The following is a 15,237-nucleotide window of genomic DNA, read 5'->3' on the forward strand; positions in this document are numbered from 1 at the left end:
CTGGTGGGAATGCAGACTGGTGCAACCATTGTGGAGAACAGTGTGGAGTTTCCTCAAAAAACTGAAAATGGAACTCCCATTTGACCCAGTAATCCCACTCCTAGGAATATATCCCAAGAAACTAAAAACACCAATCAGAAAGGATATATGCACCCCTATGTTCATAGCAGCACAATCTACAATAGCTAGAATCTGGAAACAGCCTACGTGCCCGTTAGCAGATGATTGGATCCAAAAACTATGGTACATCTACACAATGGAATACTATGCTGCCATAAAAAAGAAGGAATTCTTATCATTTGCAGCAACCTGATAGAACTAGAGAACATTATGCTGAGTGAAATAAGCCAGTCAATAAAAGAGAAATACCACATGGCCTCACTCATTTATGGACATTAAAAAACATTATAAACTGACAAACCAAAAGATAGATATAAAGACAGTAAAGCAACAAGCAGACTGTAAAATTACACCAGAGAGAGTAGGGAGATCTGGGGGAGATAAGAGATCAACCGAAGGACTTGTATACATGCATATAAGTACAACTAATGGACACAAAACTCTGGGGAGGGAGGGTATGTAGGGGGGGGGGCAATGTTAAAATATGTACACAAATAATAATTTAATAAATAAAAAAAAATAAAAAATAAAATAAAATAAAATAAAATGCCCGAAGGACTTGAATAGGTATCTCTCCAAAGGAGATATACAAATGGCCAATAAGCACAAGAAAAGGTGCTTAACATCATTAGTCATTAGGGAAATACAAATCAAAACCACAATGAGTTACACTTCATCCCCACTAGAATGGCTATAATAAAAATAAAAAGGGAAAATAACAAATGTTGGTAAGGATATGAGAAATTGGAGCCATTATACATTGCTGATGAAATGGAAAATATTGAGTCCCCTTGGGAAACAGTTTGGCAGTCCCTCCAAAGCGTAACCATACAGTTACCATTTAACCCAGAATTCAACTCCAAAGTATAAACCCAAGAGATATAAAAACAAAAACCTGTACATGAATTTTAGCATTGTTCAAAATAGCCACACAAAAAAACACCCAAATGTCAAACAAAACAGAAGAAATGTCTAAAATAAAATTCACTTACTTTTTAAAGACGACAAACCACTCGTTCCACCAAAAAGAGACCGGGTGGCAGAGCTGCCTGACCCCCCTGGAGGTGGGACCAGCATCACCAAGTATGTGCCACAGGTATATATGGGCGTCTTCCGAAGCATTTTTAGGGGCAGCCCACAGCTAGTATTTGCTGATGAAAAGAATGAAAGTGTTGAGTAGAAATATTTTACACACATTAATTTGGTTAGCAAAACAGATCAGAAGATAATAAGGGGTCCCCAAATTCATACAAGAAAATACCCAAATTCAGAAAATAGAACAGGAAGTAACAAGCTAAGGAAAAAATAATGATCTTCTGGCTCCCTAATCTTGCTTCAAGCCTCCTGAGACTTGTGGAAATAAAATAGTATCGTTCTTAAATTCTAATATAAACTAGTAAGTATTTAATTTGATAGTCTCATAATGAATTAATAACAAATATTTTCCTAACATTTCAATATGTAAAAGAATTAAAGCATAAAATTGCATAAAATTCATTAAACACATTACTCCAGATCCATTTTTTCTACCTTTTTTTTTTCTTTTTTAAATATATTTTATTGATTTTGTACAGAGAGGAAGGGAGAGGGATAGTTAGAAACATCGATGAGAGAGAGTCATCGATCAGCTGCCTCTTGCACACCCCCTACTGGGGATATGCCCGCAACCAAGGTACATGCCCTTGACCGGAATCGAACCCGGAACCTTTCAGTCCCCAAGCCAACGCTCTATCCATTGAGCCAAACCGGTCTTGGCTCTACCTTTATTTCTTACTACAGTTGATGATCTGGTATAAATTCACATAGTTGGTATGTAATTTATAAAATCTTCAAGAATAATAGTTTTTAATCTTTTCTGGGCTATAGATAACCTCAAAAATTGGATGAAAATTACGATGGATACATGTTATTTAAAACCATGGGGGAGATTGTTTATCCCACCCAGATAAGAATGCCTGGTTTAAAAGTACAGAATAGTGTGTTTAATAGGTGACCTTTTATTAAGAATAGGAGGGAAATAAGAACACACATTTGTCTTTAATTTTATTTGCATAAAGAACTCTGTAAAGATTAAGATTAATATAGTTATTTACAGGGGCAGGTTGGGGGCAAAATATAGAATACACCAAGATTTCTCTACATATAACTTTTAATGTTGTTTTTACTTTTCAAATTCTATAAATGTATGATCCATCCTAAAATATTAAAGTACAAAACTAAATGAAATTCTAGAAAAAGCAATCTCTCCTGTGGGAGGTTTGCCTCTTACTTGCTTGGTCAAGATCGTAATTGGTTGGAGACAATGTTAAATATGAGCTTTTTACATTTACAAAGCGTGTGCTAAACATAAAATCAATTAATGAGAAGGTGTTTATGGTTAAAGATAAAGCTGTTTTAAATTATTACAGATACATGCTAATTCATATCCATAGCCAACAACATGTATTAGTATGGATTTTTTTAAAAAATGGGCAATAATTGGAAAGAAACAAAAAGGTGAATTATGTAGAGCAAAGTGCTTTTGTATGGTGCACTGCAAGTGCTCAATAAAATGTACTGCCTGGGGAGCATTTGAGGTCTTGCTCCCTGGCATGAGTCGTCAGTCTGGCTCAAGCAGACTTACAAAATTAAAAAAATATATCTACTGCCTGAATCCACAGGCAGCTCTCACTAATTATTCATCAAGCCAAGAAAAGACATGGAGGAATTTTCATGCATATTACTAAGTGAAAGAAACTAATCTGAAAAGTCTACATACTGTATGATTCCAACTATATGACATTCTGGAAAAGGAAAAACTATGAAGATAATTAAAGAAGTCAGGGATGGCCAGCATTTGGGGGTGGGGAGGGATTATTCAAATCGGCAGAGAACAAAGGACTTTTAGGGCAGTGAAACTACTCTCCATGACACCGTACTGATGGCTACCTATCCTTATGTGTTTGTCCAAACCCAAAGAATGTAACCTGAGGTAATGATGGACTTTGGGTGATGACGATTTGTCCACATAGGCTCATCAGTTGTAACAACTATACCATCTGCTGCAGGATGCTGATGAGGGAGACTACGCATGTGTCAGGGCAGGCGGTATAGAGGAAATATTAGTCCCTTCCTCTCAAGCTTGCTGTGAACCTAAAACTGCTCTAAAAAATAATCTTAAATTATAGGTATCTAGCTGAGTGGAGCTATCCAAGCTGACAGGTGGTAAGTGAAGGGCACCATACCTGCTTGGTCCTCTTTCAGTGTGTTGGAAATGGTGGAGCCAGTGAGGGCGGCCAGCGTAGCGGATGGGGAAGCTCTGTAGCGGGAAAGTCTGCTAAGAAGCATCTCGTTAATGCTTTTCGCAGACTCACCCTCTTTTCTCATTAGAATTGTGCGTTCCTGAAGTGGACTGGCAACATACACACCATTTTCAACCTAATGTTTAGAGAAAAAGAGGTCCTTAAATGACATTTATTTGTATGTAGTTAGCAAGTTTCTATTTGAGAATTGCATTACCTAGTTGCGCAAAACCATTTCCAAAAATTGTACTTGAATAGGGGTAAACCTCAAAACCTAAGTGCTCCACAGAAACTGCTGAGAACAAAGGAAAGGCCATGCAAAGTTTGAGAGCTTTCATTCTTCATAATAGCCCAGTTCCTAAAAGTAATGAGCCGAGTTTAATAAATTCTACAAAAGGTCGTTGATTAAAATTTCTTATATTGAATTCCTCAGGCAGCTCTTGCTAATTACAAGCATCTAACAGGTACAAGTACACTGACAGGAAAACAAATCAGTTTTTTATTTACTATTAATATGAAGTACAACTAGGAGGGTAATGTCTTCTTGAAATCGAATTAGTGGCTAAAACCCAAACTCTCCATTAACAGCAGTTAACATTAGCCCCAGCTGCTCGGGCACTGGAAGCGCAGTCCTAGAGAAAGGCAGACTTTGTTTGCTAAAAATATATGCCAACATCAACTGGATCCTTGCTGGTGCGTGGCAGGTCCTCATTCATCACTTGATTGTTCCCCAGCAAAATCCCTGGAGTGGTGATTTCAAAATTCCTTTACCAATTTTGAGCTTGACTTTAAGCAGACCACTTGGCAATCTTTATTGCAACACAGATCCAGACCACTTACTGTAAGCTGCTCACACTCATCTCTCTTCCAACTCAAGAATCTTTGTTTTCAGTCTCGTTACTGTTCCTTTCCTCTTTATTCAGAGAAAAAAGCACTTCACCTCATATTATTTAAGGTTAAGTCTTCCACCTCCGCCTCCTCTCTAACTGTTCTCTTAATTCTGTCTGCTCCTTCATTGCCAGTGTCTCCCTCTCTATTAACTTACTGGTTTAAAATATTCACAGGTTTCTAGATCTTGGACAGCAAATGGAAGTGGAGAAAAGGGATGGTATTTCCATGGGCCACCATGCTTGTGTTTAAGATCTAGAAACCAGTAAGTTAATTTCTCACATATATCTCATGCTGCTTCTGCATCCCACACCTCCTTCCAGACCTAGGCTCCTGGATCTGGCTGAAGTCTCAGAAACTGGTGCCACTAATAAAGGTGCCACGGCTGGCCTGCAGCTGTAGGACATAGAGATAAAAGGGAATAGGGGTACAAAGTGGAACAGCTTATAAGAAGCAAATAAAAAGCAAAGCAATCCAAAGTAAAAATTTGGTTACAGAAGAGGCAAGAGAAAGCAAGCAAACTCAGGAGCATAGCCAGGAAGGAGATGTGCAGAGTAGCACCTACTGTGTGCTGGGCAGTGTTCTAGGACCTAAGGACACAGCAGAATACAAAAGAGACCAAAATCCCTACCCTCCTGGAGCTGACATTCTAGGCAAGGGAGACAGTGAAGAAATAAGCAAATAACGGGTAAAATAAGAACCATGAAGAAAAATAAAACAGGGCAAAAGAGATTTAAAAAAGACATGATTTTATTTTACATGAAATATTTTATACAGATTGGTAAGAAAGGACTTTCTGATAAGGTGATATTTGAGCAAAGACCTAAAAAGTGAGAGACTATGCCATGTGGTTATCTGTAGGATTCCAGCACAAAGGTCCCCAGATGGGAGCACTCTGGGTATTTTGGCATGTCAGCAAGCAGGCCAGTTGTGGCTAGAGTGGCATCAGAGCAGCGAGTGTGGCTGGTGCAGAGAGTGACAGGTGAAGAGGGGGCCCGAATCATGCAGCACCTTTACAGAGGCAGTAAGATTTGAGATACACTTTGAAGGTAGAGCAGGAGCATCTGCTGACTGGACATAGAATTGGGGAAGGAAAAAAAGCAGAATCAAGAGTGACACCAAAGGTCTCTGGCCAGCACTGGCAGGTCACAGATACCATTAACTGAAACAGGAAAACCCATGGGAGGGGCAGGAAAAGTCTCATATTCTACACATATACACATAAACACCCACATCGATACCCATCTAGAGTTCTTGGGACAGGCTTTGGCTAAGAAGCAAATGTGAGCATCATCAGTTTATAGAGGTGTTTAAAATTTTAAGACAAGACGAGATCATCTGAGCAAGTTAGAGAGATAGCAGGGGCCATGAAAATAGGTCCTGGCACATGTGATTGTTGAAAAGGTAGAAAGATGAGACTGAGTAGGAACAACCAGTGATAGAAGTTCTATGGAGTTTCCCACAAGGCTAATGAAAACAATTTCAAGAATGTGGGAGTTGCCGAAACCAGTTTGGCTCAGGAGATAGCCTGCAGACTGAAGGGTCCTGGGTTTGATTCCGGTCAAGGGCATGTACCTTGGTTGTGGGCACATCCCCAGTAGGGGGCATGCAAGAAGGCAGCTGATCGATGACTCTCTCATCAATGTTTCTAACTCTCTCTCTCCCTTCCTCTCTGTAAAAAAATCAATAAAATATATTTAAAAAAAAAAAGAATGTGGGAGTGGTAAACCACATTAAAAACTCCTAAAAGGTCAAGTCAAATTAAGAGTTGACCTTGAATTTATTAATGAGGAAGTCCCTGGTGAATTTGAGAAGAGCTGTTTTGGTGGTGTGAGAAGGATACAAGACTAAATAAAGTGGCTCAAGAGAGAATAGAGAGGAAAGAACGTAAAAACAGTAAGAATAGCTCTTTGAAGAGCATTGCTGTAAGGGGACACCAGGAATAGGGGAGTGGAGGCAGGTATGGGTCCTGGGAGTTGTTTTTTAAAGACAGGATATCCTTTAACACAGCAGTCAACAAACTTCTGGACCTCTCGGACCAGACCACAGTTGGCGGCCTCTGCTCTAACGTATTTGTACGCTGTAGTAAATGGTCCACTGAGAGAGGAAAGCTGCTAATATAGGAGGACAATAGCAGAAAGAACCAGTCTCCCTACCCCAGCTTTCAATATGCAGCAGGCAGAAAATACAGCCTTTTTTTGTACTAAACAATGTCACTTGAAAATCAATCTACTTGAGTCTATGCAGATCTGCCTAATACTTTTTAATGGCTACACAGTGTTCCATGATGTGAAAGTATCATGGGCAGTAAGCCAGATAGCTATGTTTAGCTACTCAAGTCAGCATTTTATAATAGAAGCTTCTAAATGAGTGGTAGTTAAATTTTTTTTTTAATAAGGAAAAAATTCAAACATATGCAAAAATAGAGTGTAGTATAATGAACTTCCATATACCCATCATCCAGATTCAACTATAATCTAGATATGGCCACACCTGTTTAACTTATCAGCATCTTTTGTTGATCATGCTCGTAAATATGTTTAAAAAAAGCTCGTAAATGTGTTTAAAAACAAGCAAAACAAAACAAAACAGATTTTCTGACAATTTAATTCTGAACACAGGTTCAAGTAGTCCAATCTCTAGCAGATCAATGCAGACTTTCACTCTGGCAGAGACATTTGACAAGATAATGATTAGAGAATACTGAGAAACTAGTTGGAAAAGAATGCCTGGTGAAAGGTTACTATGTTCCTGCCTGACTGTTAGCTAGCAGGATGGATGAGTGGTTTCCCAGAACAAATTTTAACCCAATTAAAATTCACTAGAAAAATGGCTTCAATGTTTGTTTTATTTTCAGGAATGCTAATTTCTTCCCAGAAGGAGGCTGTAAATCACATCATGAAAAAAGGTTTGGTCACAGACCTGGCTTGTGCAATTTTTCCTTTACAAGTTTTTGCAAATACATTCTAGATAAGTACTGTCCAATAGAACTGTCTTTGATGATGGAAATGTTCTATGTCTTGCTGTTCTATATGGTGACCACTAGCCAGTTGCAATGGCTACTGAATACTAAAAAAGTGATTAATGCAACGGAGCAACTAAAGTTTAAATTTATTTAATTCTGATTATTACAAATTTAAACAGCCAGGTGTGGCTATAGGCTACCTCAGTGCAGATCTGCTATTGCCCCAACCTCTTCTTTTTTCCCTCCAGCCTCTTCTTGCTCCAAGCTCTCCTCTCTGCATCCCAGCCACTAAAGCTCATTGTCATTTCCTGAAACATGCATGCTCACTCCTGCCACAGGGCCTTTGCACTTATGGTCTCCTCTTCCTTGAATGTTCCCTACCCTTCTACTGAACTTTTTCATCTGGTTAACTGCAACTTTTTCTTCACTATCTAAAATTATCTTATCTACTTATTTGCTCACTTGTTTATAATTTTTTTTGTCTTTCCATCATCACTATCCCAACCCACCCAACCAGCCAGAATACAAGCTCCATTTGAGCAAGGATCCTATCCACCTTGCCCATCACTGAATTTCCACCATCCAGATAAAATATGGCCTGGCTCTCAGGCAGCCTGCTAATATATAATGAATAAATAATTGTCTTCTCACAAATTTAATTGTCATCTTTTTCAGAGATTTCCAAAACCTATCAATAGACCCAATCTTATTATCGCAGTTTAGTTCCACATTTCCAACAAGCCCCCTGATCATTTCTACTTAAAAACTCCACTATCTACACTTTAACTACTGTTATCTCCGTTTTCTTGCCAAATTGGCCTTCAGAAAGCTAGACTTTATTTGGCCATATAATTCCAAACAAAGAAACCTTCAAAGATATCCAAGAGAAAAATCAATTTTGAGACAAGAGAAAATGCATTGTACATATTCCAAGTTTTTTAGGTCCTTTGTCAACCAATATAAAAAGAAAGCAAACAGAAATGTCTCTCAATACACAAAGTGAGAAAGTAAAACTTACCACAAGTTCAAAAACGTCCATGAAAACAGAATGTCCCTTCGGTGTTTTCTCATTCAGACTGGCAGGAGACCAGATCCAATAGAAGTAAGTACCATCTGAAGAAAGGTGCACGGTGCTCATAGTGCTGCCAACAGGGAGATGGTTAGCTGGCATTGGTACCACCTGACATACCTGGACACACAAAGAAGGGAAACTTCATCAGTGTGACATAAATTCTGATGAATTCTGTCAGTTCATCATTAACATTATTAATTCCAAGATGAGAATTCAATAGGCTTTCTGGGCAAAATAAACCTGACATTTATCTCTAAGAATAATATATGAAAATTACATGACAAAAACATAAAAGTTCATACAACTGGCCATGCAACAGATAAAAAGATGTTTGAGATTAATTCAAATTACATTTCTTTAAAATGTACTTACTAAACACTTTGACTCTGCTATGTATGTTTTATCAAGCATTTATTAAAAACAAAGTTTCAGCCCTAGCTGGTTTGGCTTAGTGGATAGAGCATCAACCTGTGGACTGAAGGGTCCCAGATTCGATTTTGGTCAAGGGCACATGTCTGAGTTGCGGGCTTAATCCCTAGTAGGGGACTTGCAAAAGGCAGCGAATCAATGATTCTCTCTCATCATTGATGTTTCTATCTCTTTCCCTCTCTCTTCATCTCTGAAATAAATATACTAAATAAATAAATAAATAAATAAAATAAAAAACACAACATTTCAGAAAAATAGTACTTTCTGAAATGTTCTTAGTAAATGAATTTAATATTATTAATTATATTTAAAGGACATGGACATGAACTATATCTTATTCATCTTTATATCATTAGCATGTAATTCAAAGTCTAGCTCAAAGTTATTTAATAAATATGGAGGGAAGAAAGGGCAAAAAGGAAAGCAGAGAATAGGGAGAAGGGGAAAGAGGAAAAAAGTTTAAAAAAAAACGAAGGCAAAAAATAAAAAATTTTTAAAAAGAATTCCCAGCAGTGACAGCCAATATTCTACTCTTCTCTTGATTCTATTATTTGAATAATTAAAAGTAATAATATCAACCAAATTATAAAATATTTAAAGTCTTTAACATATAATATACCTTAAATAAATAAATAAATAAATAAATAAATAAATAAATATCAATGAGAGGACAGGAAAAAAATAAAAAGAATTTCCAAAAAAATGAAGGCACATGCAAGATCCTCACTTTGCACATGTGGGCTGCTGAAATTTACCAAGTCCATCAAGAGGAAACAGACAAACACCAATACTCTATATTAGACATGAAGGCACGTATTTCTAATACTACACAGTAAACATCCTTTGGTTTCAGCTTAATGAATAGTTTTGCATTATTTCACATTAAATGTGAAGTTACATACTAATTTTTACTGCCAGAGAAAAGCATTTAATATGAGAGAAAATGAGAACTAAGAAAACTGCTGACTTAGTTTTTTAAAAATCCAAGAGTAGGAGCAGAACTGAAAATCCCAAAATAAACATAATTAGAAAAGGTCAGATGCCTTCAGGGTACAGTAAGAACAATTTCCAGTTGTTCTACCTCTGGGTGAGTCACTAGTTTGCCTAAGATTACTTTTGAACCCTGAACTAATTTCATATGAATTTTTTCCAGATCTGTTTTGTCTTGAGAAGGCAGGGCGGGGTGAGGATGAGCTCCCAACTCCGCCCCGCAGGGCGGAGTTATCCCTAGCCCTCACCCAACCAATCAGGGTTAGCCGAGGCAGTGACATCACCACCGACCAGAGTAAAACCCCTGGACTGGGAGAAGTTCGCGCTCTTCCGCCATGCTGCGCGTGGGTGGGAGGAGCCCATGCATGCATGGAGAAGGCTCTTTTGTTTATTGCATTGGACTCGGCTCCCTGGTGGTCCTTGGGGATCACGAAGTCTGGGCGTAACAGTCTAACAAAAGTTAAAGTCATTTAATTGTTGTAACCACACTTTGAAACGTATTGTGCTAGGAAATTTAGAAAGCTGACAGCTACTGATAGGCCTAAGCTATCCCCAAATTGCTCTGAAGCACGTATCTAGTTGGTGACAACACTGCTTTCTTGGATAATATCAGAATTTTTGCAACAACACAGGAGAAACTGACATCACTTCAAATGTGAACCTTGTCCCAAGATTTAACATCTGTTTAATTCCCAGGCTTATAACTTTATTTCAAACAAATATAGGAGATATTCTCACCTGTCTGCACTAGTGATAAGAAACAAAGGCAATGGGGCATCTATTTGTTAATGTTTTCACTTTACTCATCTAACCATTATTGAGCACCTTCTATGTGCTTTGGAGACACAATGGTGAACAAGATTCAGTCTCTGCTCTCCAGGAAAGACACATTGAGTGACAGACAGAGAGATGCAACATCCCACTTAAATTCTGGATGTAACTACTGTCAGGGCAACCACTCCACAGATGAGAACTCTAACAATCCAGTTCAATTTTGGTTGAAAGTTATAGCATAAAGAACTCAGATTTTAGAGCTGAGAACCATGCATTCAAGTTCTTATGCTGCCATAATTGTATGGCCTTTGGCAAATTACTTAACCTCTGTGAGCTACATTCCTCCATTCAACAATAAACACTTACTACTTGCAATGTGCTTAACATCATTTGCCTTATGTTTATGATGAAACTGCCATAATTACACCTCACAAGTGTATGTAAATTGCCTAGATCAGGGCCTGGTACACAGACATTATACTTTATCATCATCAGTCACATGATAGGCACACATACTACATTCTAGGGACACAAAGATGAATAAGACAGGCTCTCTCTGGACCTAAAGGTGTGCACAGTCTTGGGGAGGATTAGACACAAGAGCAGGTAATTTCGGTATGATGCAGCAAGTGCTTTGCTAGAGTGCTATTAGAGCAGTAAAGATGAGCTCTTAATCCATCTCACACAATGACTCTATCTAAACTCATTTTAAAGCTCCCATTCTCTCAGAAAGGTTGTTTAGAACTAATTGAGTAAGGAAATTATGTCTTCCCAGAACAAGTCTGGCAATAAAATAAGAAGAAAGAAAAAAAAGGAGAAAAAGGAGAACAAGGAGGAAGAAAAGGAGAAAGAGGAACAGGAAAAGGAGGAGAATCAGTAGCTGTCATTTATACCATCTCTGATTCTCCAGAAATTTTTTTTAATAATAAAGAAAATTTTGTTGCTAGTCTTACAAACGCTTAGGGAACACATTCACTCAGATGTGAGAAAGTCTAGATACCAGACAAAAACAAAACAAAACAGAATGCCCAGACAATGACAATTCAAAGGATGCACTCTGGCAGGAAACTACATCAATTGTGTTATTACTTCTGAAGAACTTCCCTTACTGTCTCCAAAACGTAAAGACAATGCCTTGGTTTTCTGTTTACCTGAAGGGTATTCTGGTCAATGACCTGGAAAAGGGAGTGAGGTTTATTATCAAAAGATACAGGCCGGTGGAGAAGACTGCTGCTGCCGAAAGCAACCCATCCCGGTTCCAGCTCCTCGTTCCGGCAGTATACAAAGCCTCTGCAGGAAAAGAAAGGTACTTAGGTACAGACAGAAACAATTTTCCTGAATGTTTAATGTTTTAAAAGCCTAATGTTTTTAAATGCCTAAGTATGCAAACAATTTGAAGGTGAGTGAATACATTTCATTAGCTTCTGGACTAAAAAACTAGGGCAAATATTAACTTTTCGCAACAAACTCGCGAAGAGAAAAAAAAAAGTTGGGGAAAAGGTCTAATCTGATATATAAAACCCTAATATGCAAGTAGACTGAACAGCGGACCTAGACTCTCGATTCCAATAATTACAGGCTGTTGTTTCTTGTGATGAAGCCCCTATCCCAGTGATTGGCAAACTCATTAGTCAACAGAGTGGCAAACCATGGCTTTCAAGCCGCATGTGGCTCTCTAGCCGCAGTTTGCTGACCACTGCACTAGCAGAATGAGAGGGGTGGGTGACAATAATGGAAAACCAGAATCACATGGATGTGTTCAGACTTATTATTAGTCAGTCTATGGAGAGTCAGCATGTACCCCCATGTTTTCTTCACAGAGGATTACATAAGGAGGAAATGTTCCAGCCAAAGAATTCAGCAAATTCCATGTAACTCACCTGAGAGTACCATGTAATCCAGAGCCCAGTTTGCTCACTCCTCTTCCAACTGAGTTAGTAGTATACAGGTAAAGACCGTCTGCAGTGAGGCAGCGTCCCAAGTCAGCATCTGAAACATTTTTTATAAGTAAGTTATATAAATGCTTTTCTTTTCTTTCTTTCTTTTTTTTTTTTTTTTTCTTTTAGTTAATCCTCACCCAAGGATATTTTTCCATTGATCTTTTATAGAGGGTGGAAAAGAGAGGGAAAGACAGAGGGAAACATTGATGTGAGAGAAACACATTGACTGGTTGCCTCCAGCACACATCCTGACCAGGGCTCCGGCCAGGAGGAGTCTAAAACCAAGGTATGTGCCCTTGGCCGAAATTGAACCTGGGATCCTTTGGTCCACAGGCCAACGCTCTATCCACTGAGCCCAACCAGCTAGGGCTAAATGCTTTTCTAATAAGATTATAAACGTGCTTTTTCTTTAGAGGAGATTGAGTGAAAGATAATCTACTTCTAAAATAAGTGCTTCGATGTGACTTCCAGGGAAGATGGCTAGAACCCCACAGCAAACATCCAAAATGCCTGTAGGGTCAGTAACCAAGATCAGGGAAGGAGGTCAGATAGTTACTAGCAGAACCACCTGATTTTGCCTGCCAAATGTTTTTTCTTTTTTGGAATAGCAAAAATACTTAGTCCAATTTACACATTCCTAATTCTAATCTGAAATGACTAAGAATACAATATGAGCCCTAGCCAGTTTGGCTCGGTGGATAGAGCATCAGTTTGCAGACTGAAGGGTCCCAGGTTGGATTCTGGCCAAGGGCACATGCCCGGGTGATGGGCTTGATCCCCAGTGGAGGCTGTGCAGGAGGCAGCTGATTGATGGTTCTCTCTCATCACTGATGTTTCTATCTCTCTCCCTCCCTCCCTTCCTCTCTTAAAAATCAATAAGTAAATATTTTTTAAAATACGATATAATTTTATAGTAAAAAAGACGTGAGCTTTTAAGAGTTCTGGGCACTTAGTAGTTGACCTTGGGCCTCTTTGAACTTTAGTTTCTTCATCCATAAAATGAGGATAATGTGTACCTCAAGAATTACTATGAAGGTTAAATGAGATAACACAGGTTAATACCCATATTGCACTCAGGTTTAAAGCCAGTGTTCCATAATGGTAAATGATATTATTCTCACATACTAATAATACACATTCAACTAAAATCTGTTTCTTTGAATATTCCATCCAGAGATCCTAATTTTAATTTCTGGAGCAACACAGCACAAAAGTATTCTTCTATTTAAAAACAGCAACTATGTTTCCCCTTAGCTATATCTTCCCATAAGAATAACATTGTATCTCTATATGATAGTAAATGGTTTACTAACTTACAAAGAGAATCTTTTAAAAAGCAAATAAATAAGCCCTTCAGTGTTTATTTTCATAATCACTCCACTCACTATGTATAAGTGGAGTTTGTCTACTACTTGTCATTTTAGGGGAATCCAATGTCACCGCACTCAAAGTAGTACTGAGTACGCTGTTATCTTTAAAAATCAGTATACTAAGCCTGAGACAAGTGTAATTTGTACCTAGTAGTTCCTCAAAAAACAAAGAGTTAAAGTGGGTAATCATTTTTAAAACTCCTATTTCATTGGTAAGGTAACAATTAACAATACAATCATAATAACAAGTACCTATTACAATAACAAACAGGTCTGGGAGTCAGGTGGACTCCTGGCAGGCCTGAAACTCTACCAGAGAGCAGCATGGGTGTGCCAGGGTACTGGACAGCATGTCTACCCAGCTAACTGAGGCTGAATTCTACTGCAAGTCAGTTAGGTGCAGTCAATTAAGAGAGCTTCTGCCATTTTCACTGAGGTCACAGAATAAACTGATATGTAATACTTGTGAAACTGTAAAAACATTTTAATCCAGCCTACTTTGTTCAAAAAAGATATTTAACAATTCATGCTCCCTTGAACAATCTCATCGTTTTGCTTTTAGGATGAGAGGGTTCATCAACACACACACAATAAATTACTAAAAGAAACAGGATCAGGCAGAAAGACCTGATACTCTATTCATGGACATAAAATTCAACTTAAGGCTCCATGCCCAAACTCAAATACCCAGGAACCAATTTAAGTAATTCATGGCTCTCTGCAGAAGTGTATGGATGATACCTTTTCCCGGCGCTAGTAAAACCTATCCATTTTCTTACCTCACTGAATATCAGCTTGTATTATACTGTGACCGATAAAGCAGACAATGAACACATTGTATAGGAATCCTGAGCTCTTTAATTAAAAGGAACACAGTTATATCTAAACTGTTTGCCACAATTATCTTAAGCCATTCTTTTCACATATTAATTTCAATCAGAGGATCAAGGCCCTTACATTACCTTTATTTTCAGAACTGGAGCTAGTGTTACTATCTGGTGCAGGTAACATGTCTTCATATCCCCATGACACTATGTGTTTGCCACCAAGCAAACAGGAGGGGGATCCAGGCCCCCCTTCCAAAAGCAACAGCCTAAAAAAGGGAAATGGAGAATCACAAACACACCAAAACTATCCATTTTGGCAAGAAAATAAAAGTCCACCTTCCATCTCAAAAAGCAGAAAACTATAACAGGTTTACAAAGACATTATACATCTGAAATGAAATTCACAATATATTTTATATATGGAAAATGTACAAAGCAGTGCTTTTATAAATGTTATGATAAAATTACAGCTGTGTGTAAAATGTATATATTTTATACACACACACACGTAATATATATATAAAATGAATTGAGAAACATGTATACCAAAGCATTAGAAGTGGTTATCTTTAGGTAATAAG

General features: G+C 38.1%; 1 protein-coding gene across 16 annotated transcripts in view; it reads right to left on the minus strand.

Moving 5' to 3' along the window:
* The window catches only part of HECTD4 (HECT domain E3 ubiquitin protein ligase 4), a 155,477-nt gene that overhangs the window by 99,749 nt on the left and 40,491 nt on the right, over nucleotides 1–15,237 (minus strand). For 15 of the 16 annotated variants that reach the window (XM_036448774.2, XM_036448766.2, XM_045585623.1 and 12 more), the window contains exons 4-9: nucleotides 14,792–14,922; nucleotides 12,400–12,508; nucleotides 11,671–11,809; nucleotides 8,273–8,443; nucleotides 3,345–3,537; nucleotides 1,113–1,271 (exon numbers count right to left, since the gene is read on the minus strand). In XM_036448774.2, the coding sequence (XP_036304667.1) occupies nucleotides 1,113–1,271; nucleotides 3,345–3,537; nucleotides 8,273–8,443; nucleotides 11,671–11,809; nucleotides 12,400–12,508; nucleotides 14,792–14,922 (902 nt within the window). Of the gene's footprint in view, nucleotides 1–1,112; nucleotides 1,272–3,344; nucleotides 3,538–8,272; nucleotides 8,444–11,670; nucleotides 11,810–12,399; nucleotides 12,509–14,791; nucleotides 14,923–15,237 lie in introns of those variants that run through there. The other variant, XM_036448773.2, reaches the window with a different exon arrangement.

The sequence above is a fragment of the Pipistrellus kuhlii genome, unplaced genomic scaffold (genome assembly GCF_014108245.1).
Source record: "Pipistrellus kuhlii isolate mPipKuh1 unplaced genomic scaffold, mPipKuh1.p scaffold_m20_p_20, whole genome shotgun sequence".
Lineage (NCBI taxonomy): Eukaryota > Metazoa > Chordata > Mammalia > Chiroptera > Vespertilionidae > Pipistrellus > Pipistrellus kuhlii.